Genomic DNA, 26498 nt, shown 5'->3' with positions numbered 1-26498 from the left:
CAGAAATTTCTGAACCTGATTTTGCTCTCAGTTTGTAATCTCAGAGAGAAAATATTTAGGTATTTAGATAGAACCTTAGTTCCCATATCATGTTAAGACCAGACCTTGGAAAATAATTTCAAAACACAGATTCAAAAATCTCATACAAACGACTGTCCTTTTAAATATTCTAGCTAAATAACTAGATGGAACGATCTGATATTTTAAAATTCTTTTCACAGAGTCAGATGTCAAGTGACTCAGTGAAAAATCATGACAGCTCAGAGGAACAGTTTAATTCTGGCAAGGGTCAAGCTTCTAGGAACCACAATTAGTGACGACAAGCTACTGCGAATTCCCTGAGTAGGAGATGCTACGGAAAGGTAAAGAACAACAACAGCATCCTGCCAAGTGCAATGCTAAGCATAAGACGGGGGCTGATGAGTTTATAGTTGGCCTCCCAGTAACTCTGCTGCTCCAAACCTTTGTAAATGACTCATTTTAGAGTTAGGGTTTTGCCTTTCATGAACTTGACCCCAAAAGTCATTATTACTTGCCCAATGAAATTCATATTACATACCATAGAGATTCATTTTGAAAATGGCTTTAAGAAACAGAAGATAGAGTCTCATCACCAAAAGAATAAAATTTCTGCTACCAGTAAGAAAAAAATGTTCACTGGAAATGATATGTATGCATGACGTTTTTAAAATAGAAATGTGACTATGTTTGTGTGTGCACACATGGTAAAACACCTTGAAGGATACAAACAACATGAAGGGATTGTAGGTGATTTTAATTTTGTTGGTTTTCTAAATTTTCTTCTGTGATGTTGTGACAGACCTTGTTGTTTTCCCACCCAGAACCATTCACACCCTCTCATCTAACTGAACCCAGGTTTTAGATCAATTTCCACTCTCATCCCCAGGGCCAGGTGCTCAGGGCATATGAGGTCCTTCCCTAGCTTCACTGGGGTAATCAGGATTAATCTAAATCAATCTTGGTGATCCCAGTATCTTTGCCAGTGACTGGCTTAGATAAAGGCACATGATGCAATTCTGGTCAATAAAACAATACGAGCAGTCTGCTCGGGGAAGGCTTCTGAAATAAAGACAAAAAAAGAAATGGCCCCTCAGCGAGGTGATTTTATACTGGCATGTAATGCCTCCAACCACCGTAGCTGTTGGGATAAGCCTGAGGACAAAAGCCAACACCTGAGAATGCATACAAAAAAGAAAGAAAAGACAGGAAGGACCTGCAACCTTAATAATGTCATTGAGTCACTTCACTAACCAATCCTGAAGTCATCCTACCTCGGGACTCCTTACATATGAGTAATTGATTTTTTTTCTTCTTATATGAGTTATTGATTATTCAAGCTAGTTGGACAGGAGCTTTCTGTTACTGCAAGATAAAGTGTCCCTGTCCCAACAGATGGAGAAGTATTATTATACTTTTTTAATAAGAAAAAAACTTTCTGAAAAATCCAGCTGTCACTCTATCTCCCTGCCCCTTATTCACACCTTCTGAGGTTAATTCAAAACGTTACTATTAGCATTAGTTAAAAGACCTTTTATCTTTACTTAATAATATTTCTTGGGTTAGAGAAATTAGCTATACCCTTGAATTTCTAAGGATATAGCTAAATGTATGAATCATTACATCCTTCCAGCTCCATCTAGAAAGTAGGCTGCCCTAGAAGATCCATTTACATTCTGTGAACAATGGAGCTAAGGAAACACCTACGTGGAACTGAATAAACAGAGTAGAGGGAAATTTCAACTTGATACCCTTGGTTAAGGATCAAATATTTAGCACATAAATACTCCATTTGCTATCTATGCCCATAGGGCAACCACAAATGAGCACAAACCATACATGAAAATATACTACTGAGTTGCATTTCTTACATGTTATTCCTTTTTCCAGGTTCTCATAATAACCACATAAACAAATCTGATGAAGGAGATTTGGGTGAAATTTCTCAAAAGCTTTAACTTCTTTCAGTCGTGTGAAGATTATATCCACATCTTCGCTGGATCGTTCCAATGGTCTACATAGGGAGAAAAGGCACCAAAAGCTATATCAGTAAGGATTTACTTGAAAGTGAGTCAGCAGGCATTATTTTAATTGTATCCAATATTATGCAACTATCCCAACTGCAAGTATTTCATTGCAAATATTTATCTACCCCATTATAGGTATTTCTGGGCTTTTATAGATATTTTAGACTGTGTACCTTAAATCGCTACTACTACAGATGGCTACAGCAGGAGTCACCCTCAAAATCATAAGTTCAAGGTGATGTTTTTGGATCGTGTTTAATCCCTTAGAAGCACCGGGATGTAACAAGATACATGAAAATGCAGATTTTACTAAAAATCGAGGTCACAAATACAAATGCCTGCAGGAGCCATTCAGGTACAATAAGCCAATGTAAGGGAAAAAAATCTCTCCTAAGAAGGCCATGGGGAAAGCATAAAGCCAGATGAGCAGTGCTGGCCATGCTATAGGGAATGGAGGGGTCGGGGTGAACCGCAGAGAGGGGGCCATTCACCTGGAGCAGCCCTTATCTGGCTGTTTTCCTTCTTACACAAGGAAATGTGGAAATGCAAGCCCAGATGTTGTCAAATCTTCCAACTCTTTAAGGTAAGTCTAGATATGTAGATGCTTGTTCACATTTGTTAAACATTGTGTGGGCCACACAAAAACACATCTATGGAGTAGATCCAGACTGTTAATCACCGTTTTGTAATTTCTGGATTAAGATACACCAAAGAACCAAACAAAAATAAAATAGTTTTACAGACTGTACGAACTATTGTTTTTCTTTTCTTTAGCAGTTTTCCAAGTCTGTTCCTTCAATACGCTTTGCAGGACCCTGGTGGTGTTCCTTGATAGATACTTCACCTTATACAGAAACTATCCAGCCTTGTGTGTGCCCCGGAAGTGGCTGAGGCTGTGACAGAGAGGGAAAATGTTTGCCAAATACCCACGTGCTGCCCTGAACTTACCAGCCTCCCTTGTAGTTATGCTGGGGCCACATTCCGGCCAGCAGACTGTGGACAAAACCAGCATGTGTCACTTCTGAGGTGAGACTGGTAAGAGCCAGGAGTGTTTCTTTCACCTCTCTCTTCTTCAGCCACAACTTTCAAGGGCGTGATGGGTCAAACTGTGTCTCCCAAAAAGATATATCAAAGTCCTAATACTCAGTACCTGTCATGCGACCTTATTTGGAGATAAGGTCTTTGTAGATGTAATTATATTAAGATGAGGTCATACTGGATGAGGGTGGGCCCTAATTTGATGACTAGAGTCCTGATAAGAGGGAGATTTGGACACAGAGACACAGGGAAGGCAGCCATGTGAAGGTGGAGGCAGAGATTGCAGTGAATGCCAAGCAGGGAATGCCAAGGATTGCTGGCAACCACCAGAAGCTAGAAAGGAATAAGGAAGGATTCTTCCCTAGAGCCCTCAGAGAAAAAACAGGCCTGCCCACATCTTGACTTCCGATGCTTAGCCTCCAGAACACTGAGAGAATAAATATGTGTTGTTTTAAACCATTCAATTTGTGGCATCTCGTTTTGGCAGCCCTAGGAAACTAATGCAGAAGGCATGTGTGTCAGATGCTATAGCTACAAGATGGATAGCAATGTATAACCTGCAAAAGACTTTGTATAAGTGACAAATAAATCTCCACTGATGGGGAGGTGGGAATGGGGGAGGGGCCGGGGGCAGGTGTTACCACAGCATCACCTAGCATTACCCAGACTAATATGAAAGTCAGGACTAGATGTGCCAAAGTACCCAGGGACTTAGGACATTGTCAGAGAAAGACAGATCCCATCATGAGAGATAAATATTTTTGGAGGACATGAACAGATGACCTATCAATGAGGGAAAGAACTAAAGACATACGCTTTCATGAGCTTAGTTTAAGAGGCTTTTCACCTCTCAAATTCCACCCCATCACACTTTTAGGCCCAAGAAAACTTGATTCAAAGAATATGCCCACAACCTTCGCTAGCCCCCCAACTAGCTCCTACTGGAAAGGTTTAAATGCTGCTTCCTGGGGAAGAGGGGGGGAAAACCTGGTGCGTGAGTGCCCAGTTTCTGAGACGACAAAGTGTCTGAAAGACCTGAGAGACCTGCAGGCTTTACCTGGGAAGAAGCAGCACACCAGTATCAGTGCCTCTTCCACCCGTCACTCCTTTGGAAGGGCCTTCTAAACTCCTTAGCAGAAGCCAGAGGCACCCGCGGTGGGGAGCCACATCCATGGGACACACTTCGTGGGAGGCCGAGTTGGTGCCAGCAGGAAGTCGGGTTGCTGCCATAGCAGCACTGGCACTAGCCGTGGGCCCAAAGCAATGGCAGCATGTAAGTGACCATGGCGGGAATCACGAGGACCAGATGAGCTGGAAATTGACTGGACATTGATATTAACCACACAGAAAAAGAGATCAGCAGAGATTGGAATCCATCTTTCATCAAGAAGGAAAACAGCAACTGTTTTTGTTCATTCTCCTCAGAACATTTCCCACATTAGGAAGGCAAACAAGAGCAGCTTAAAAAGATTTTTGGCCCAATGCTCTCCAGAAGAAACTGGACACTCAGAAAGCAATAGGAGAAAAATTTATGGACTTCCACACAGCCCAAAACAAGCACAAAAGAACTTCAAGATTCATAACCAGACTATTGAATGACAAAAGACACTTGGAAAGACAAAACTAATCTGAGATAACCAGGACAAGGTTGAAGCCTCTCCTCCCCAAATTAGAGCCTATGAATGTCACCCACTGATTAACGCTTAAGCCCTAGGAACAATGAAAAGCAACTTTTTACTTGTCATTACTCTGACTGGGTATTTCATGGAATGGGAAAAATCTCATTCAGCTATTAACTGACACCTTCAGGATTCTTCCTCTGGAATCTACCACCTGGGATTCTCTTCTGTTGCTCCTCTGCTTTGTGAATCTCTATTTCCTAACGCAACACATATTCTCACCGCTGCAGAGGTCATGCCTGGCACTTCCTTTCTAGATGCCACAGTACCCAATACAGGGCAAAGTAGCAAAAAGTCCCTGGGTGTAATGTTACACAGCAGCCTCAGACTGAACTCACTTCTTTCCCGTGTCTGCTACTGCACCTGCACTCCTTACTGCCAGGCGTAGAGTAGGCTTTCCCTCTCCTGTGGTCTGAATGTGTCCCCCAAAAAGCATGTGTTGGAAACGTAATCTCCGTTGCAACAGTGTTGGGAGGTGGGGTTCAATGTGGGGTTTAAGTCATGAGGGCTCTGCCTTCGTGAATGGATTAATGCCACTGTAAAAAGGGCTTGCAGGAGTGGGTTATCCCTTTCCACCTTCTGCCATGTGAGGACGCAGCAAGAAGGCTCTCATCAGTTGCTGGTGCCTTGATCCCAGACTTCCCAGCCTCCAGAACTGTAAGAAATAAATTTCTGTTCTTTATAAACTGCCCAGTCTCAGGTATTCTGTTATAGCAGCACAAAACAGTCCAAGACATCCTCGCTCATCACATCCCAGTAATTCTACCTACTAGTGTCTCTCAAATCCATCTGCCTCTTAATCCTTAGTGCCCCTGTCTCACTGAGCATGAATGAAGGGCACACAAAGCACATGTTGGGACATGAAGCTGAACAGCATGGCAGTCTTATCCTAAGAGGTTCTGTTGAACAGTCAGCAGAAATATTTTAAGCAGGGCAGTGACATGATTGGATGTGCGTTTTGGAAAGATCACCTTGACTGTGACTAGAAGCAGATGGGAGACAGTCAAGACCAGCAGCCAAGAGACCGGTTAGGAAGTTCTTGCAGTACATCAAAATGATGATGCGGTTTCTCTAATTATAGCTCATTCTAGGCTCCTTCCTCTCCCTTAATAAGGATGAACAGCTGGTCCCCCAAGGAAAAGCTCCAAGTACAGAGAAGTTATTTTCCTTAGCCTGTCATCTAATACCTAGGGCCCATTTTTAAAACTTCACTTTTAAAACACATTCAAACAACAACAAAGGAATCATTTACAACTCCTACAACTTAATAGTTAAAAAAACTAATAACCCAATTAAGAAATAGGCTAAGGACTTGAATGGACTTTTCTCTAAAGAAGACACACAAATGGCCCACAGGTATATGAAAAGTTGCTCATTGTCACTAATCATCAGGGCCATGCAAGTCAAAACCACAGTGAGATATCATCTCACACCTACCAGGATGGCTACTATCAAAGAAACAAAAGACAAGTGTTGGCAAGGATGTGGGGAAATTGGAACCTTTGTACAGTGTTGATCAGAATGTAAAATGGTGCAGCTGCTATGAAAAACAGTTTAGGTTCTTCAAAAATTTAAAAATAGAACTACCATGGATCCAGCAATTCCACTTCTGGGTATTTATCCAAAAGAATTGAAATCAGAATTTTGAAGAGATATTCACATGCCTACGTTCACTGCAGCACTATCCACAATAGCCAAGATGTGGAAACAACCTAAACGTCTATCAACAGATGAATGGAATAACGACAACGTGGTATATACATACAGTGGAATACTATGCAGCCTTAAAAAAGAAGGAAATTTTGCAATCTGTGACGACATGGATGGATCTTAAGAATATGATGCTAAGTGAAATGATCCAGTCACAGACAGACAAATATTGCATGCTTTCATTTACATGAGGTCTCTGAAATAGTCAAATTAATAGAATATAAGAGTGGAATGGTGGCTACCAGGGACTGGGGTGAGGGGGAAATGAGGCGTTATTAATCAATGGACAGAGTTTCATTCAGTCAAGCAAGATGGATAAGCACTAGAGATCTGCTGGACAGCACTGTGCTTATACTCAACAATAACGTACACTTAAAATTTTGTTCAGACGGCAGATATCATGTTAAGTGTTCTTGCCACAATAAAATAAAATTTTAAAAAAGAATCATTTGCCAAAAAAAGACACTATAGCAGGCAGGATTCTAAGGTGACCCCCTACGACACACACCCTTGTATAATTCCCTTTAAGAGCAGATGGAAGCTGCAGCTCGCTTGTAACCGCTAAAATATAGCAAAGGTGAGGAGAGACCACTCCCATGATAATGTACGGCATGTGGCAAAGATGAAGAGATTTTGCAGATGTTATTAGGGTCCATAATCAGCTGACTTTAAGTTAATCAAAAGTGAGATTTTTCTGGGTGGCCCTGACCTGAGTGAGTCCTTTAAGGAGGGTGCAAGAAGTGGGGCATTCTTTCACAGGCCTTGAGGAAGGAAGCTGCCTCTTGCCCAAGTGTCTGTGAGAAGGCCATGTAGCAAGGAATGTGGGCAGCTCCCCACTGACAGCCAGCAAGAAACCAGGGGCCTTGGCCGGGAATGGTGGCTCACACCTGTAATCCCAGCACTTTGGGAGGCCGAGATGGGAGGGTTGCTTGAGGCCAGGAGTTTGAGACCAGCCTGGGCAAGAGCAAGACGCAGTCTCTACTAAAAATAGAAGAGTTAGCCGGGCATGGTGGCACGAGCCTATAGTGCCAGCTACTCAGGGGGCTGAGGCAGAAGGATGGCTTGAGCCCAGGAGTTTGAGGTTACAGTGAGCTATGATGAAGCCATTGCACTCTAGCCCGAGTGACAAAGTGAGATCTTGTCTCAAAAAAAGGAAGAAAGAAAGAACAAAACAGGAGCCTCAAGGCCCCAAAGACCATGTGAGTCTCGAGGAGGTCCCCGAGCTCCAGAAAGGAGCACGGCCCAGTCAACACCTTGATTTCAGCCTTCAAAATTCTATAAAGAGGATCCAGACAAGCGATGTCTGGACTCCTGTCTCATGGAAATGGTGAATAACACATGTATGATGCTTTAAGTAGCCAGGTTTGTCATGATTTGTTACACAGCCATAGGAAACTGACACAGACACAAAGTTATTTTCTCACACTGACGAATTTTCTTAGGGCCCAGCTTAGATTTCACTTCCTTCATGGAGCTTTTCCTTACAAAGTTTTCTCCCCCCTGAAATCCAATTGATAACATTTCTTTTAGCATCTAATCCCACTATTTCGTGTTTCCTGCATGTAAATTTTGTCTACTTGTAGATACCTTCTGCCACGGTCTGAACATTTGTGTCTCCCTCCTAAATTTATATGTTGAAATCCTAACCCCCAAGGTGATGGCACTAAGGGGTGGAGCCTTTGGGAGGTGATGAGGTCACAAGGGCAGAGCCCTCGTGAGTGGGATTAGTGCCCTTATAAAAGAGACCCCGTGATGAGCTCTCCTTTCCGCCACGTGAGCACACAACAAAAAGGTGCCATGAGCCAGAAAGTGGGCCCTCAGCAGACAAGGAATCTACCAGCACCTTGATCTTGAACTTCCCAGCCTCTAGCATGGTGAGAAATAAATTTAAGTTGTTTACAAGCCACCCAGTCTAAAGTATTTTGTTCTAACAGCCCGAATAGACTTAACACACCTTCATTTATCTATTCATTCACCCGATAAATACTGGGTCTTACTTCTTACAAACCACTGAATCACCACATGCTCCTGTTTCGTTTTCTTTTTCTTCTCACGGTTCTTCAGCTCTTCCAAGATGAATTTCACAGTCATCAAAACCTTTCTTCCTCATTAGTACAGTGGTAAGTAAAGAAATTATAATTTAAAAAGCTTGCTAATTCAGACCACAAGTGGGACAGAGGATGACCCATCTAAGTGAGCAAAAAGCTCAAATTAAAAATATTTCTGATGACATAAAATTCCTTTAAGTATCATATAAAGTGTAATGGTAAATGATGCCTATTAGCAGTATCACAAAAGATCATTTTATTATAATGTGTTTATGATCTTAAAAGGAATGGGATTTCTAAATAAGTATTTCATTTTATTTTATTTATTTTATTTATAGACAGGATCTCATGATGTTTGCCAGGCTAGAGTGCAGTGATTCACAGGCATGATCAAAGCACACTCCAGGCTTGATGAACTGAGCTCAAGAGATCCTCCCACCTCAACCTCCCAAATAGCTGGGACTACAGCTTTGCACCACCACATCTGGCATGAAGAAAATTGTTTATTTCTAACTTATTTCTAACTTTTTATCATACCTACCTTTCAAATTAATGGCACACACTCAAATTAACAAGACTATGAATTCACAATATGAATTATCAAAACCTATGAAATTTTAAACAACTCTCCATTCACTCCGTGAATGCACGTTCATTTTATTTATCCATTCAGTAAACTAAATTGCTTTCCAATTATACATTAGATACCTTTCCCTGGAAGTACAAAGATGAGCAAGATGCTAACCCTATCCACGAGGATCTCACAATCTAGTGGCAAAAGGAGTCATGTAACCAAAATCAGAACACAGTATAATAAAGACTATAACAGGGATACCAACAATGTTCTGGGCTGGACCTCGTTTTACTACACGAGGCAGGTGAACATGGGAACTACCAAAGTCAGACGTATGAGGGATAACAAAGGTTCTGAATTCTGGGTGCTACCCACATGCATTATGAAATGTGAAAATTTGGTGTGTCCTTAAATTTTAATTCAGTCAATGCTAGATTATTAGGGACTAATTAACCTCTTTCTGTGTTAGCCAGCGCACAAAATAATAGCACATAGGCATTTGTGGAAAAGAATATATGATAACCTTAAAATCAGCAAAAACAATGCCCCTTCGATGACTTCTGTTGCTTGGCTATATAATAGCAAATATTTGCAAACCCTTTGCTGGAGAGAGACCCCACTCCTACCCCATCAATCAGCTGAGTAGACCCCTGAGTGCCTACTCCTGCCAAAGCTCTGGGGGTCCTGCTGGGACAGTGGATTCCAACACCCCAACAGTCAGACCTGTGGGAGTACAGGAGGTAGGTAAAGAAGTGAAGGGAAATGGGGGGTGAGGCAGGACTGTTCTCTGCCTTCCCATAATCATAAACAGAAGGCTCGGCCAAGAAGTGGACAATAGTGGACTATAGTTACACTGTCATCTTATGGGAATGTACATAATGCTTCGTTTCCTCAACTACCTCAGTATATTTTTTTTTATTTTCAGATGTCTTTTGAAGATCAGTTAATGTATTTCAGAACACTGGGTGTAATGTTAACTAAATACATTTGCACTAAAACTCCTTTGCAGTTCAGTTTGACTCTTTTTGTTTTAACAGTAATTTAGAGTTGTAAAGAGCTACTCCTCTCCCCTAAGGAAGAATTGTCAAATCTGAGATAATAATGCACATGAGCTTTATGAATTATAAAAGGCTACAGAAGCTATTATTTCTAGTACCATCATCTTCATCATCATTATTAGCCGCCAGACCTTTTAAAAGAAGTATCTAATGAAACTAATAAAGTGCTTAAAAATATATGCTAGAATTCTTGTGCGCCTGTTGTAGGTTTTATAGATAGATGTGCTTGTTTTTTTCTATTATAACAACAGTAAGATCTTAAACACTATGTACTCTATAATCTCAGTCTTTTTCTAACACTATTAACTTTTCAAAGGGCCTTGACACCTATTGAACATTTTGATCATCACAGCCCTGTTAGTAAAGCAGACATTATGAACCCCATTTTCACACAAAAACATTTAGACACAGAGGTTAGGTGACTATTAGTATGCTAAAATCATGTGGATTCATAATGCCAGTGATGACATGGATATAGCAAAAGTCTCTGAAACTCAAGATGTTTACCACTTATCATGTTATCATTTTAATTATATGATTATTTGATTATTAACCACTTAGAATGCTGAAATGTTTACTCTTCCATAATTACAAGTTTTTCCAACAATGTCAACAAAATTCAGAATGAAGGAGTTGAGAATTCATTCATTCAATTTGCAAATATCTGCTGAGTATCTCTACGAGAGGTGAATGAAGCAGTCAGGTGATACAAAGATCATGGTTCCTGTACCCAGGAAGTTAAAACAGGGTAAGGGAGATACGTACACATACAGCAATTATCCAGGCGAAATGAGATTAGAGGCACAATTAAAATAGGAAAGAAGGGAATAGGAACTCAGAGGAGAAAGAGACATCACTTATGGATGTAAAGTTTTACAAAGACTTCATTAAGCCATTATTGTAAAACCTCCCTAAAATCAGTTTCTTCTCATTTCTCTTTTATGACTACAGCATGACACTAAATGTTTGGTCAATTAGTCTGGAAAAGACTAATTTGTGTATCACTATGGCCCCTCTCCCTAGAGACCTGCTCTCCTGACTCTTCTCCCTGTGAGTTTCCTACCCACCCACCCACCACACACACACACACACACACACACACAGACACCTGCATACACACAAACACACAGAGATACACACACACACACACACACACACACACACACACACACTCTCCTCAACTCAATCAATTGCCCAAATTCTCCCTCAGCTGAGACTCTTGATTCTGCCAGCATTCAGGGTGACCTTCACAAAAATCCCCTTGAAAGAGCCTGAGACCCCAGGGTCAACCGCAACTTTTCATTCTAACAGCTGAGACTGATCATCAGTCAAGCAAGGCACACCAAGACCTCTGTGACCCTTCTGAACATGGCCTGCACGTCCTCCGTGGAGCAGAGCACTTGACGCCTGCTTGCTTTTATGTCTCTGCAAAGGAATAAAGAGGAAACTGCCCCCTCAAAGTCCCAAAGGAGATGAGAGAGGGGGACTGGAGGTCACTACAGACCACAATTTTGGCCCTGAGCAAAGCAGTAAGGGTCCAAATACCTCCAGCTTCCCTTTGCAGACAATCCCTCTGTCATCTGTCCCACGTCAGAGCCCTGGGGCAAGCTATTTAGGGAGTTGAAAAATCTCCCCATTAGGCAGAGGGCAAGGCCAGCCCTGCTAATGTTTAACGAATGCTTGGCCCTGCATTTATGAGTGAACAGAGAGAGAGGAAAAGCTTTTTGACCAGGTTCGGAGTGTTGCAATTTGTCTCATTACAATTAAAATGCAATACAAAACCAAAGTACGTCCTTGTCCAATTTTAACTGTCCCTTTTCAAAAATCCTCTCTGACTGTCCCTGAGCATCTAACCTCCATACAGGACCGTCAGGCTGGGCAAAAGCTCTCCACCACACACCCTCAGCCACAAGTCCCAGACTCCAGCCAGACTGGGATGCTTACCGCATGCACTCCAAACAGCACATAAAAGAGAACTCTATCCTAATTCTCCCTGCAATACAATTGTTCTACTAGCATTAAGTCAAAAAAATAATTTCATTTGGCTCCTTAAAACTTAGAATGGCTTCTGGGATGACTCAAATAACTGACGCTTCTTTAAAATGCTTTCTGGATAGGTTTCAACTGATGGCTCTTTTTCCTCTACGTCATTCTCACCATGGTAAGCAGAGGCTCTCAAAAATCATTTCACAGTACTTAGTGCTACTCTCAAATTTGAGATGACTCTGTTCAAAAAACTGCCACTGTTGCAACTAAATATTAGGAGAGCCCACTAAGGGCCTTGGATTGTGAGAGTAGAATGGAAGCTCTTGAGTCAGATCCTTCTGACAATCTTTCTTAGCTATCTCTATTCCTGGGTAACAGCGAGGGGACCCTTGAAAGAGAACATGCAAAAAAGGAAGTATATTGAACATTCCAGGAGGGAAGGGGACATTACTTTACCTGGAACAGTGATTCTCAACCTTTTATCTGTCCCAGCCCACCCGAGGCACAGGATACACACGCAGCAATAGCAGCAGAGTGAAACACACTTTTAGCAGGGAAGGTTTGGAAAAGACTTTCTCAAACCGGATCAGCTGGTTGGGAATCTCTGGCTTTAAGAGAGAACTAGTTTATGAGTTAATTATGTGGCCGTAAGCCCCAGGGGTGTTTGGTTAGTTGTATATTTTGGTTTAATCCCAGCTATTCATGGAACACCCTTGCATCTTGTTGCCTCCCAAGTGTCCACCCAGCACCTGTTGCTGGTGTCCCTGCTGGTGACAACTGGAAGAGGCCACAGGATAAAGGGGTGAAGGTGCTAAGTCAGAGACTTAATTTGAGAGGAGCACTGTTGGTCCTCTGTATCTGTGGGTTCCGCATCTAATGATTCAACCAAACACAGGTTGAAAATATTAGGGAAAAAACAGCAAAAAATAGCAATACAGCAATTTAAAAATGCAATGAAAATGCAGTATAACAACTATTTACATAGCATTTCCATTGTATTAGGTATTATAAGTAATCTAGAGATGATTTAAAGTCTACGGGACGATGTGTATAGGTTATATGCAAATACCGTGCCATTTTACATCAGGGACTTGAGTATCTGTGCATTTTGGTATCCTCAGGGGTCCTGAAGCCAATCCCTGCGGATCCCAAGGATGACTGTTCATAAATGTAGCACTGGAAAATTAAGAATGCTTCTTAGAATTTGGAAATACTGACAGTCCTGTCATTGACATTAAGTCACTATGTGATATGAAATGTGTCCCTGGTAAAAGCCTTCCCAGAAATCAAAATTGCTTCTTCACTCATTCACTCACTCACTCAAAAATATTAATATATACTGAGCACTTCCAGGGAGCCAGCCCCTAGTCTGCGACACTACTATAAGGCCTGATAGGCCTTTTGTTTGATGAGCTTTTTCTAAGAACTAAAAACTGCCAAATACTTTGAATACACAATGTAACATACTGACGAAGACTCTCTCCTTTGAACTGAGCTCCAGGCAGGCTCCTCTAAGTCCTCTGCTTGACCAGGCCTGACCTTCAGCTTCCCTCTCTGTTTTGTTAAATCCAGTTTAAGCAAGAATTCTCCTAAATCAGTTCTTCATAAACCCCCCACCCTTGGTATCGGACCACTTTTGATATTTTGCCTTCAACAAGAATCCTATCAAGTCAGTTTAGCCAGAAACCCCCTTAGTCTTATGTTTCTTCTTAGTAATTTTCCATCCGTGATAGCCACCCTGCACCTTGCTTATAAATTTCCACTCGTCCTTGTTGGAGTAGGAGCTAAGCCTGACTCCCCTACTGCAAGACCTCACTGCAGTGGACCCTATACCTATCGCATGCCCCCCTTGAATAAAGTCTGCCTTACCATCTTTAACAAGTGTTTGAATACTTTTTTTCTTTAACAACACAATATTGAAACAGTACTAAAACATTGGTGGGTTTCTGTACGTAATTGGGTGATGAGTCTCCTCATTTCCCCCCAAAATGTCTTTTGTTGTTGAAAAAATTCACCCTATGAATGGTCTCGATTTCAATGGATGCTATGAAGACGGAAGAAGTTAAATGTTTTAAAGTGCAAAACTACATAGTAAATATGAGTAAATATTAATGCAAACCAATGGAGGACAATTTGATAGCATCTGTCAAAAATTAGCATATTTTAATACAATAATTCCAGTTAAAGGACTTCTACAGTTATTCTTGCAAAAGTGTAAAATTATGCATGCACTAAGGTATGAAATAAAATATATTTACATGTAGATATAAATAATAATAAATCCCATACAATGGTATGGTATGCAAACTTTAGAAAGAATGAGGAATGGCCATGCGTGGAGGCCTATAATCCCAGCACTTTGAGAGGCCGAGGTGGGAGGATCACTTGAGGCCAGGAATTCAAGACCAGCCTGAGCAACATAGTGAGACTCTGTTTCTATAAAACAAAAAAATAATTAAAAGAAAAAAAAAAGAATGAGAAAGGTCTATTGATCCAAGGTATTGAAGGGTAGCAGAATATGCCACCCCAAAATATGTCACATGGCATAAGGATTATTTTGAGCTGAAGGCAATTAAGAAAAAGCTGATATAAGAAAAGCTCTCTGTCCTCCCCCTACTTGCCTAAAAGCAGAACATAAATTTACAAAGGTGTCCCTCCTTTCCTCTCTACCAGGAAGGGCAAAAGCTAATCACTGGAGATGAACTTAGACCAGTATGTCTTGTCTAGAGAATATCGACAAAGTATTTGGAAAGGATGTGAACACACAGTACATTGATGGCTTAAGAAGTTCTGTTCTGGTGATTTTAATTTTGAAAATGAGCCACGTGGGCAACCTGAGGCCAAGGTAGATAATGATGAGCTGAAAGCTGTAGTGGAAGTGAATCTATCTCAACTACGCATGAATTAGCAGCAAGGTTTGACGTTACTCTTCCAATGATATTGGACCATTTGAAACAAATGGGCGAGGTAAAGAAGTGGATAGATGGGTTCCACATGAATTAAACAAGCATCAGAAGAGAAATCATCTCAAAGCTTGCCTTTCTTTGCTGTCATGACATAAAGGCTAAGCATTTCTACACCATATTGTTACATATGATGATAAATGGATTCTTTTTGACAATCTCAAGCTTTTGGCACAATGGTCAGATAAAGATGAAGTGCAGAAACACATTCCAAAACCAAATATTCATCAAAAAAAGCTAATGATGTCTGTTTGGTGGTCCAGCGCTGGTATTATCCACTACAGCTTCATGAAACCTGGTCAGTCAATTACAGTGGATGTCTACTGTAATCAACTGGATGAAACGATGAGGATGCTTGAGATTTAGGAACTGAGATTGGTCAATGAGACAGGCCAATTCTCTTGTAAGACAATGCTCAACCACATGTTATACAAACAACGCTGCTCAAACTACAGAGGCTGGACTTGGAAACTCTGTGTCATCCACCGTATTCACCAAACCTTGCACCAACTGACTACCACTTCTTCCAGGCTTTGGACCACTTCTTGCAAGATAAATATTCAATTCTCAAATGCTGTGGAAAACACCTTTCACGATTTCATCACCACTCGCTCTCCAGGCTTCTTCGCTGCTGGCATAAACAAGCTACTGTTAAGATGGCAAAACTGTGCTGATAGTTCAGGCGCACACTTTGATCAGTTGTACTGCTTCTTGTTTGAGATATAGTAAACCTGCATTCCCCAAGCCCTGGACCGCAGCCTGGTACTGGAAACGGCCTGTTAGGAAACGAGCCGGGAATCACCACCTAAACTCCACACCACTCCCTGCCACCCACAACACCCCACCTGCCCACTCGGTCCATGGAAAAATTGTCTTCCATGAAACTGATCTCTGGTGGCAAAGAGGTCAGGGAACACTGTAATAAATAAATGATTCAAAATCGGACATTTCATATTTAATGACCTAATATTACGATTATTGTCTCCACTAGAAAGTAAGCTCCATGAAAGCAGGGATTTTTTTTTCTCTGTTTGAATAACTATTGTATGTCCAATACCTAGAACAGTGTCTGCATATAGTAGGTACTCAATAAACATTGTCGCAAGAATAAATGTACTTTTTATACCCTTTGTATTTGTACAAGAGGATGTACTATCATTAAAAGTTAATAACATATTTCAAAGAAAATTAGGAGCTTTTTTTTGTCAAGAAAATTTTTACTGTTCTTGGCTGGTCCGATGGCAGTGGGTTATCAGAACTTTGTTAATATTAGTGTCACTAGAGTTGGTATACAATCCCCCACTGCTAAATTTGACTGGCTTAAAATATATGTATTTATATATATAATAAAATAAATTTAAAAATAAAGAAAATTTTTGCTGTTCTCTACCACACTTACAAAATCAGCAATAATGGCTCCTCAGACTTTGTTCTCAGTGGAGGAGTGCACAAAGAATCACTTCATTTTTTAAAATAACAGCTTATTTATATACCAGGATTTCTTGTGGGATCCATTTTTATTTTTCCTCATGTGAGCCCATGCTACTTGGCATGAGTAATTCAATAAACCTAAATATTAAAAAACGTGATATTACTCACACTATATTCTAAGTCTCTTCTGAAGGTAAAAACCATATGGGAGGTCAGGCATGGTGGCTCACCCCTGTAATCCTAACATTCTGGGAGACTGAGGCGGTAGGATAGCTTGAAGTAAGGAGTTTGAGACCAGCCTGAGCAAGAGTGAGACCTCTTCTCTACAAAAAAATAGAAAAAATTATCTGGGTGTGGGACACACACCTGTAGCCTCAGTTACTCGGGAAGCTGAGGCAGGACGATCACTTGAGCCCAGGAGTTTGAGGTTGCAGTGAGCTATGATGATGCCACTGCACTCTAGCCCAGGTGACAGAGTGAGACTCTGTCTCAAAAAAAACAAAACAAAAAAAACAAAAAACACAAAAACAAAACAAAAAAACCCCCACAAAACCAAAACACACAAAAAAAACATATGGGAAATGGAAAAAGATAGTTCTAAAGCTATGTCCCAGAATTAAGAAGCACAGGCATCACTTTTTTTTTAAAGAGACGCCCTCAAAGAAATCCCTTAAACCAGCCCAAAATTGAAAATGGTTCTAAATCATTTTAGCACCAACAACTACAAGGTTGTTTATTTTTCCTGTGTGGAGATAATCAGGCTTTTCCTTTGGTAACTAACTTCTTTTACCCCAAAATAATTATAATGGATACAAGTAGAATTAAATGGGGTAGGGAGGGTGCCGAATTTTATCTTGATTGATAATTAACAGACAGGAATAGAAAAGTTGGCATGCAGATACATTGGGTGAAGCCATGTCTCTAGATCAGTAATAAGACTAGGAGAGTTCGAACATTCAGACCCCATAAGGAACTAGAACTCACACAAGAGGCCTAAATAACAGAGACTCCAGGGCTTCCAGGATAGAACTCAAGAGAGAACAAAGAACTTAGCAACGCAAGGCAGGCATCATTTTGACCCAGAGCCAAGGATTTTAAACTATTAACAGAATTCATTTCATTAGCACCTCAACCTGTTATTGAATCACATATATTAGCCAACAGTCAAAGAAAGCCCTACAGGTATCTTTACTTCACTAAAAAATAATATTTATATTTGAAGCTCTAAATTACTCACCTAGGCACTACGTAGAATCATAATCTATGTTTTTTTAATATACAGAATTTTCTATGTATTAAAAAATTCTATTGTGTCACTATAAAAGGAAAAGAACTTTCACTTCTGACTATGATGGAATAACTGGTAACAAACTCGCCCCCCACACAGTAAGCAATTATAAAATTGAGCAATAGAGATGAAGCAACTGCTTTCAGACGTTGGATAACAAGTATACAGTACTGTGATTCCAGGAAGCAGGGAAAGACAAGAGGTGATCCACACAATAGCCTTGATATTTTGCCTGGAAACCCTTTCTGGAACACAGGCAGGAGGGAGAATCCAAACAGAGCACGGCAGTCTCACCGGGCTGTGAGGCAGCGGTCAGAATTCAGGAGTGCTGAGGTGGCTGGAATGTGCAGTGTTCACTAAAAAAATAATGAACAGAGACTCAACGGATTAAGAGAGTTTAATCCTCATGTAATTAAAAGTCCCAGAAGGAAAAAAAGAGAAAATGGAGGGAAAAATATTTAAAGACAATAATGGCTAAAATCTTTCCAATTAAAAAGGCAACAAATACCCCCAAAGAGTCTACAATATTATGAAGTAAAATTTCTGCTTTATACGTATGATAGATTAAAGATGACCACAAATGCTTTATCATCATTGCCATCAAGAAGTGGGATTTATTTCCCCTCCTTGTGAATCTCGGCTGGCCGGTGACCAACAGAATGTGGCAGAAGTGCTAGTATGTGTCTTGTGTTTAGCACACCACTATCAAGCTGTACTCCCCTGAGCAAGTTGCTTAACCTCACTGAGCCTTGACTTTCTCATATCCAGTTGGGTGACGTGGGGCTAAATTTGCTGAGATTCTGTCAAGATTTAGAAAAGTCAATGTTCTAAGGGGAGTTATAAATTGAGGCAATAAATAAAAATAAATTAAGATGATATGTCTAAGTGTTACCCTTTAATTATTTGGCAGTTCAGAATCTGACTATCTTAGCCAAAATGAGTCTGGACTTTCCAGATCTACTACTAAGTCAAAATACATTTAGGAATTTGGTTAGAATAATGTTCTTTTTATGGTATAGCTGGCTCTGACCTATAAACTAAAGATTATATAGTAATAGGGTCCTATAAGCTAAAGAATATTAGTAAACTAAAGATTATTTACGGCAAAGTAGCACAGTAGGATACAGTCAAATTCCCTTTTCTTTCGCAGTGCTCAGGCTTTTTTTTTTTTTTTAATCAGGCATTAATAGTGAATAGATTGTTAAATAAATCTGATGTGGTTAGTAACAGAAAATATCTAATGTGATTTTTTAATAAACTTCTATTAGCTGAAAATCTCTCGTCATACCCACAGAGTCTGATACATCTCATTTCCATAGTTCCAAAACTACAAATGCCAGAGAAAACAGATGCCTTGAATTTCATTCTTTTTGGAAACGGTTTCTGGTACCCCCTTCAGTGTGTAAAATATCAAGAGCAGTCCTCACCAACACAAATTTCCAGTGTGCCTCACTGCATAGCATGAAAACATGAAAAGCCCCAGGCAGCATGATTTGTGCCAAGGCCATATGGCAGGGATTATGATTCGTTAGGAATGAAGATTCAATTTGACAGTCTTTCTTTTTACTGTTAGTCATTTTGGTTTTCAAAGTGATCAGAATTAATAGTCCAGGCCAGGTAGGCTAGTCTACAGAATGCTGAACTAATAAAAAGGAAGCTGATCTTGTATATAATTTCAGGCAATGTTCAAATAATTGCATTTAATTATGACTACTAGCAATTATGACTACCAAGGCAACAAGCTGCCTAGAGACAGAGATCCCAAAGTGACTGGCCAAAGCGGATATCAGAAAGGGGCCTAGTTATAGTCACGTATGGTCCATTTAGCAATAGGATTTTGTTACTACACACCCTGGCCAAAGACACAGCTCTGGCTTGAGAGATCACAACAGACTTCCTAAACGCAAAATGTTGGTCCACCTCATCTAGTCCTCCTGCGGAGAGAGGAAGCCACTCTCAGGGCCAGCAAGAGTCAAATGTCCACACCACTCCCAGTCCCAAGTCTTTGAAATAGGAAGTACCTTTGTCCCCACGGCTTTCCTTCACCCAAGTAGAGATCAACAGCATCAGAATTTTGAATTTCAGTCTCTAACCTCTTTCATTCAACAATACTGCTGCATACCATTCATGACTGAAAGTCTACCAAGTGCAAAGCACAATGAAAAGTTCTTTGAGAGTTACAAAGAAGAACCAGGCCTTGATTCTGCCCTAAAACGGCTTCTGATCTTTTAGGGGATCTAAAACATCTAAACTAAATGATGACAATGCAAGGATAAAAGTGGTCATATGGGTCCCTAGAAAGGTACACAGAGGTCTGTATAAAAACTCCTAGGGGTTCAGAGCTGGATGAGATAAGAGTGAGCAGAGAAGGCTTCACAGAGAACCCTTTCTCTTCCAATTCTCTGCTTCCCACAGCACCTCAGCTGATATTTTAACCAGCTTATGGAGAATGGGCAGAAATTGAAAAAGTACAAACTGAGGGTAAAAGCTTTCCAGGCAGCAAAATGATAAAACACAAACAAAGGCATGGAGGTGGGAAGTTGCGGGCCAGGAGCAGCCAGTGGTTCCAACAGTTTGAGGTTCCATTGGTTCCTCAAAGGGAAAGACTGAGAAACAAGACTGGGATCCTGTTAGGGCCAGACTTGAATGCCAGCTAGTCAGGTACAGACTTTATTCTGCTAACCATGCGGGGCCAGCAGAGATTTTTAAAAATTAGAAAATCAGAAAAAAAAATCAGAACCATCCTTTTGGAAAATTAGTCTTCTAGCAGAGAAGGAATTGGAGGAGAAAGGGACAAAAGGCATGGAGACTAATTAGGACAGAGCTTTCGGGGCTCCATATGTCACACTTTTCATACCATGCAGCCTCCACTTCCATGCGCCTTATGGAACATCCACATGCTCATTCAGGTATGATAAAACCATAACTCTCTTCTTCTGCCCCCTATGTCTACTTAGAAGTAGCGTAACAGTAAGTCTAGTTTTTCTTGAGACAGTCATGGTGTATCAGCTATAGTCCCGTTGAAAACACTAATACTCCCCCATGCACTCTAAACAGTATCCCGGTTTGGACAATAAATTATGCATCCACCTTACTTAGAAATAACTCTTCTCCTGCTACCTCTCTGCAGGTACTCTCCCAGATATCAGTGGGTCAGAGCCAATCACACCATCTGCAGCCCTCTCCCTCACTCACTGTAGGGCGATTATGTGGTCAGTTTCTCTCCGTCCCCAGGTTACAGATTCTGCCGCCTTGTTCTCCAGCTCCAGGTCCATGGGGCAGAATGGGATGCAGCTCTGATGGAAAAGGAACTGGTTGTTGGGCAGTGGGGGCTGGGCTGGTAGGAAGAGAGTCTGGAGAGGACATGAGGACCCTCCAGCCTGAGGCCGAAGGAGAAAGAGGACAAGGCTCTCCAGCTGTTGACGAGTAAGATTCCAGACCTTTGTGTGTTCTCAGATGCAAGTGTCAGTTTGTGTGTTAAAATGATGAAAGGGTACATGGTATCAGGAAAACAAAAAATGCGGTTTGACTGCGTGAAAGTAGTACTAATTACAGTCATTTATTTGAACTTTGAACATCAAATGAACCATTCGTCCCTAATTACACCGCTGTCCGAGAACAAATATGTAGATCATGAAAGGTGCCAGACTTTTTATTGTAGTGTTTCTTTTATTATAATAATAAACTCTCTATGTGTGTTTATAATTATGGTTTGTTACTCATGTGTGGCATGACCGTTTGTTTACAACACTAACTCCTTCTATTACTAATAAATCATCTTATATGGGAAAAGATCTGGATTTTTCAAATACCTATGAACTTTTATGGGAAAGAAAATGTCAAGCCAACAGGAATGGTCTTTAAAAACTAATGCAAATGTGTAAAAAGTGGCACTACATTTCTGGGTGGGCCACGGTTAGTTAATGAAAGAGAACAATCCAGCATTCACATGGAAGTCAACCTACTGAGTGTTAATCAAAGAAAGGGATCAAAGAGTGATTACTGACACTTTCTGGAAGACCTGGGTGCCTAGCAGATTCAAAAAGCACGTGCTTGCGATTCACTTTTAGTAACCCTGAGTTTAGAACACAACTACTACAAATGAATAAAGAACACAAAATGTTTGATAAAAGAATAAATTTCACTCTTCCCCCAGACTTTGAGCACCTTTAGCACAGTGACCACACCTGAAACTCTGGTTGCCTAGCCCAGCACCTAGCACATACTAGGTGCTTGGTTATTCACATATTCATTCAACAAACATATTGAGTATTTAATGAATTGTCAGTCACTAAACTCATTTCATTTTAAAATAACTTTTACTCTATTTTTTTTTTTATTTTTATTTTTTTAGAGACAGAATCTCATTCTGTTGCCCAAGCTGAAGTACAGTTGTGTGATCCTGGGTCACTTCAGCCTCGAACTCCTGGGCTCAAGCGATCCTCCTACTTCAGCCTCTGGAGGAGCTGGGACTAGAGGTGCATGCCATGCCTGGCTAATTTTTTAAATTTTTTTGTAGAGATGAGGTCTCACTATGTTGCCCAGGATGGTTTTGAACGCCTGGCCTCAAGCAATCCTCCCACCTCAGCCTCCCAAAGTGCTGGGATTATAGGCATGAACCACATGTTCTTTCTGCCTTCTCAAATAGAGCTATGATCCCTACTCTAGAGATGTCCCTTCTCTAGAGACTTCAGAGAAAGTGTGGCCCTGCCAACACCTTAATTTCAGATTTCTAGCCTCCAGAACTGCTAGACAATACATTTCTGTTATTGAAACCACCCAGTTTGTGGTACTTTGTTACAGCAGCTGTAGGAAACTGCTATTATACATGGTCACATAGAAAGTCACCATTTCAGGGCAAACTTTCAGGCCCATGTTCAGTGCTGGCTCCAACCCTTTAATAAGGCTGCCCAAATTGCCCAGTGCTGCTTCCATGACACTGAAAACACTCTACACAGACAAAAGATTCACAGCTTTTGTCAGTATCCATCACCGATCAGGAAGCACCTCAGACAGACACTGTGTCCACACATCATATGAGCATGGCTCCCCAAAGTGGTTCCCACAAAAAGAGCAGGTCATTGCTTCCTGGAGTTCAGCCATGGATGCTCTTAGATTAAGGTCCTCTCTGAAGGCATCTGAACTGAAGACTCCCAGCTGCATCCCATAGAATCTGCTGCCTTTTCATTGGAACAAGTGGTATCACATCCTCCACCTACATCCTGCCACACCCATCTCACCTACACTCCTTTGACTGGATTTCCATTGAAAAGCCAATCAAAATAGAAGCAGGGAATTTACCAACCTACGGTAGGACTTCAGGATTTGGGGATGGTACTTCGGCAGGTTCCATATTTATTCAGACATCAAATAAAATTTTACTTGGCATCTACTTTGTGTAGGAATCATATAAGAAGGTAAGATGTGTTTAATGGCGAAGAGGAAAGACCTGAATCATGAAATGATGGTATTCCTTTTTACAAGTTAAGGAGTAGTTTCTGTGACTTGTGTTCAGAGGTTTTTTTCCCTTAGCATAATCAAAAAATACTAAAAAAGGAAATTTGAATATGTATACATTTAAAATTTTGTGACCTATACCAACATACAAAGATTTTCCAAAAAGGACAACTAGACAAATTTTCATTGCATAAAATAGGAAAAGTCAACACTATTTATAAAAAATTCCTTCGAAAGATGTGCCTGTACTATCTAGTCATAAAAATTTGCAGTTTCCTTTTTCCAAATCCATGTATCAGTGAGTCAAAATAATTAATTCACAATTCACGTACATATTCCTGGCTAAATGGAGACTTCTAAAAAGTAGGGAATTAATCATCTGGATGAGATAATCAAAAGGTACTGAATACATAGGACCCTCTGCTGTTCCCTCACCTACTCCTTCTTCTGTTTCCTGTTTCATGCCACCTCCTCCGAGAAAATATTATCTGATCTACCATACTCAGGATCCCCTGTTTGCTGTTCTCATTCTCATAGCCTCATCTAGCTTTTCGTTGCACATGTGAAAATTATATTACATATCCCTCTGACTACTTGTTTAGTGTCTGTGTCCCAGGTAACTTTCACAATGGCATGAACTGTCCCCTTCTCAGGAATGCGCGACCCAGCATCAGGGTCACAAGTAGCACATTGCTCAATGGAAGGTTAATGGATTAATATGCAACACACAAACATTTTATAAAGGATTCTTTTGAAAATTATTTCTTTGTTTCTATGTGACTTAAGACAAGGAAAGTGGTTGTATGGTAAAATGATGGTGAAGAAGAGCATGTACACTATTGAGAAAGGCATCGGTGGAAAGTGAGGTTCTGGGATTTGAGGACTTCGTGTTCTGCCAGGATCTCATCAACTGATTGGCTTATCCAGTTAGAACAAGATTTACTATGCCATCCACACAATCATACCAGGCTCTCATCTTGGAGATCTTCGTTTCAAAAAAGTAAGTTCAAGTCTTTCCTGTCTTTAGAAGGCATCGCTGACATTTCACCACTTAACTCTCGCAACAGCACACTGGCCCCATAGTCCCACAGCATATTATTACTTCACTGTAAATACTATAGTCACTCAGAGCAGATGCCACCTAGGTCCAGAGCCAGTGTTCTATCATTGGTCTCACTCCCCACTTCTCTATTTGCACATCAGCTAAGACAGCAGATCCATGTGCGTGCAAAGATGTTCACCCCCAAATTCACACATGTGATTCCTATCTATGACCTTGTGTTAGACAGTGATATAGTCCAAATGCAAGGAAGGGATATAGGAAGACTGAAGCCAGGGAGATAGAGTTGTTGCTCAACAGCTGGGAGTACTCACTGTTGGCCACCTCTTCTTCTTCTGTCCTCTGTATCTCACCAGGGGCAAATGGGACCCCAATCCCAGATAGAAGCCCTCTCTATACAGACAAGCTCAGCCTCTGGAATTCCATAAATTAATAATTCTCAGGTGAAGAGGCAGAGTGAGAAGGAGGTCTGAGTGGAAGGGATGCCATTTAATGACAGAATTTCTTTTTTTAATCACTTTTGGGACTCCACAAAGAACGTAGTTCCCAGTGATAAAGACATGACTCTCCTCAAAGTCCAGCAGAAGAAACAGTGAGGACCAGGGTGAGGGCAGTTTATATCTCAGGTGGTGATCTTGCATGTGGGATGGTTGGATTACTGCAGAGGGAGGATTGTTAGATACAAGACAGGAAAGAGAAGAGGCTGTGCATGCTCACCACTTAACATCATTCTTGTATCCCAAGTGGGTGGTACGAGAGCATTATTGGAGGCTCTTTAAAAAGATGACATTCTGTTGCCTAGGAAAAAGCAGCATGTTTTTCAAGGACAGTGGAAACAGAAGGTCACTTGCACTGAGAGTTATCCTAGTACACACTGATTTCCTCATGTATTTCTCTTTTGCAAGTTATGCAGCTTTAATTCAACCTCCTTTCTCTTGTGCCCTGTATTTGTGCTCTTTTTGTCATTGCTTCTTTCTTCCTGATATTCCAAGATTCTGTCTTTTCTCATTTCTTTTCTGTTTCAGGAACTTCTTTAGTAATTCCTTTTAGGGTAGGACTGCTAGTGACAAATCTTCTTAGTTTTCCTTCATCTGAGAACAACTTGATTTCCCCTTCATTCCTGGTGGATACTTTTTCTGGGTATAGCATTCTGGGTTGACAATTCTTTTCTTACCACACTTGAAAAATGTTGTTCCACTTCCTTATGGGCTCCATGGTTTCTGATGAGAACTCCACTGTTATTCTGTTTGCTTTTCCCTTATAAGGTGTAATTTCTCTGTTGCTGATTTTAAGTATTTTTCTTTGTGTTTAGTTTTTAGAAGTTTGATTATGTGTGTTGGTATGGATTTCTTTCAGTTTTCATATTTAGGGTTCTTTCAGCTTCTTTATTTCTTTTGCCAAATTTGGCAAAAATTTTCAGCTGTTATTTCTTCAAATACTTTTTTCAGCACCATCCTCTTTCTTCTCTTTTTTCCAGGATTCCAAAGACATGAATCTTAGACCTTTTGTTACAGTACCATCTGCCCCTAAGTCTCTATTAATTTTTTTTCAGCAGATTTTCTGTCTATTGTTCAAATTGGGTAATTTCTATTGTTCTATCTTCAAGTTCACTGATTCTCTCCTCTGTCCTCTCCATTCTCTTACTGAGCCATCCATTGATTTTTTAAATTTCAGTTGTTTCATTTTTCAATTCTAAAATTTCCATTCCATTCTTCGTTTCTTATATTTCTTTGCTAGGGCTTTCTCTTTGTTTGCTTAAAAATTCTGTTTTATCATATGTTCCAAGGGTGTTAACAATTGCTCACTAAAGTACTTTCGTGATGACTGCTTTAAAATCTAGGAGGGAAGAGCTGCTTCATTACAGCTAGGCGAGGGTGGAAAATTAGGCTCCTCACTTGGTCTTTGCTGGTGGGGGTGGAAGTAAGTCTGTAGTTTTTTCTATGGTGTTTGGTTAGACTAGAGCAGTTATTGTCTAAAGTTTTCTATTTTGCTATGCTTCCCCTTTCCTTGTCCTATGGCTAGAGATAGCAGGCTTTTCGTGGAGCGTTTTTTTTGTTTTTTTTTTTTGTCTATGCCCATTTGTATTTCTGAGTTGCTGTCTACTCCGGCACTCATCCTGGGATATATCAGGCAAAAAGAAAACTCAATGAACTCATCACTG

At 40.6% G+C, this 26498-nt stretch overlaps 1 protein-coding gene across 1 annotated transcript in view; it reads right to left on the bottom strand.

Moving 5' to 3' along the window:
* Nucleotides 1-26498, bottom strand: part of RAPGEF4 (Rap guanine nucleotide exchange factor (GEF) 4) — a 298433-nt gene that overhangs the window by 247972 nt on the left and 23963 nt on the right. Inside the window, exon 2 of the mRNA XM_012650785.1 lies at nt 1890-2032. Within this exon, the coding sequence (XP_012506239.1) occupies nt 1890-2032 (143 nt within the window). The remainder of the gene's footprint in view (nt 1-1889; nt 2033-26498) is intronic.

This window comes from Propithecus coquereli, unplaced genomic scaffold, assembly GCF_000956105.1.
Source record: "Propithecus coquereli isolate 6110/MARCELLA unplaced genomic scaffold, Pcoq_1.0 Scaffold34, whole genome shotgun sequence".
In the NCBI taxonomy this organism is placed as follows: Eukaryota; Metazoa; Chordata; class Mammalia; order Primates; family Indriidae; genus Propithecus; species Propithecus coquereli.
Note: the sequence above shows the minus strand (reverse complement) of the source record. Positions and strands in the feature narration are given on the sequence as shown.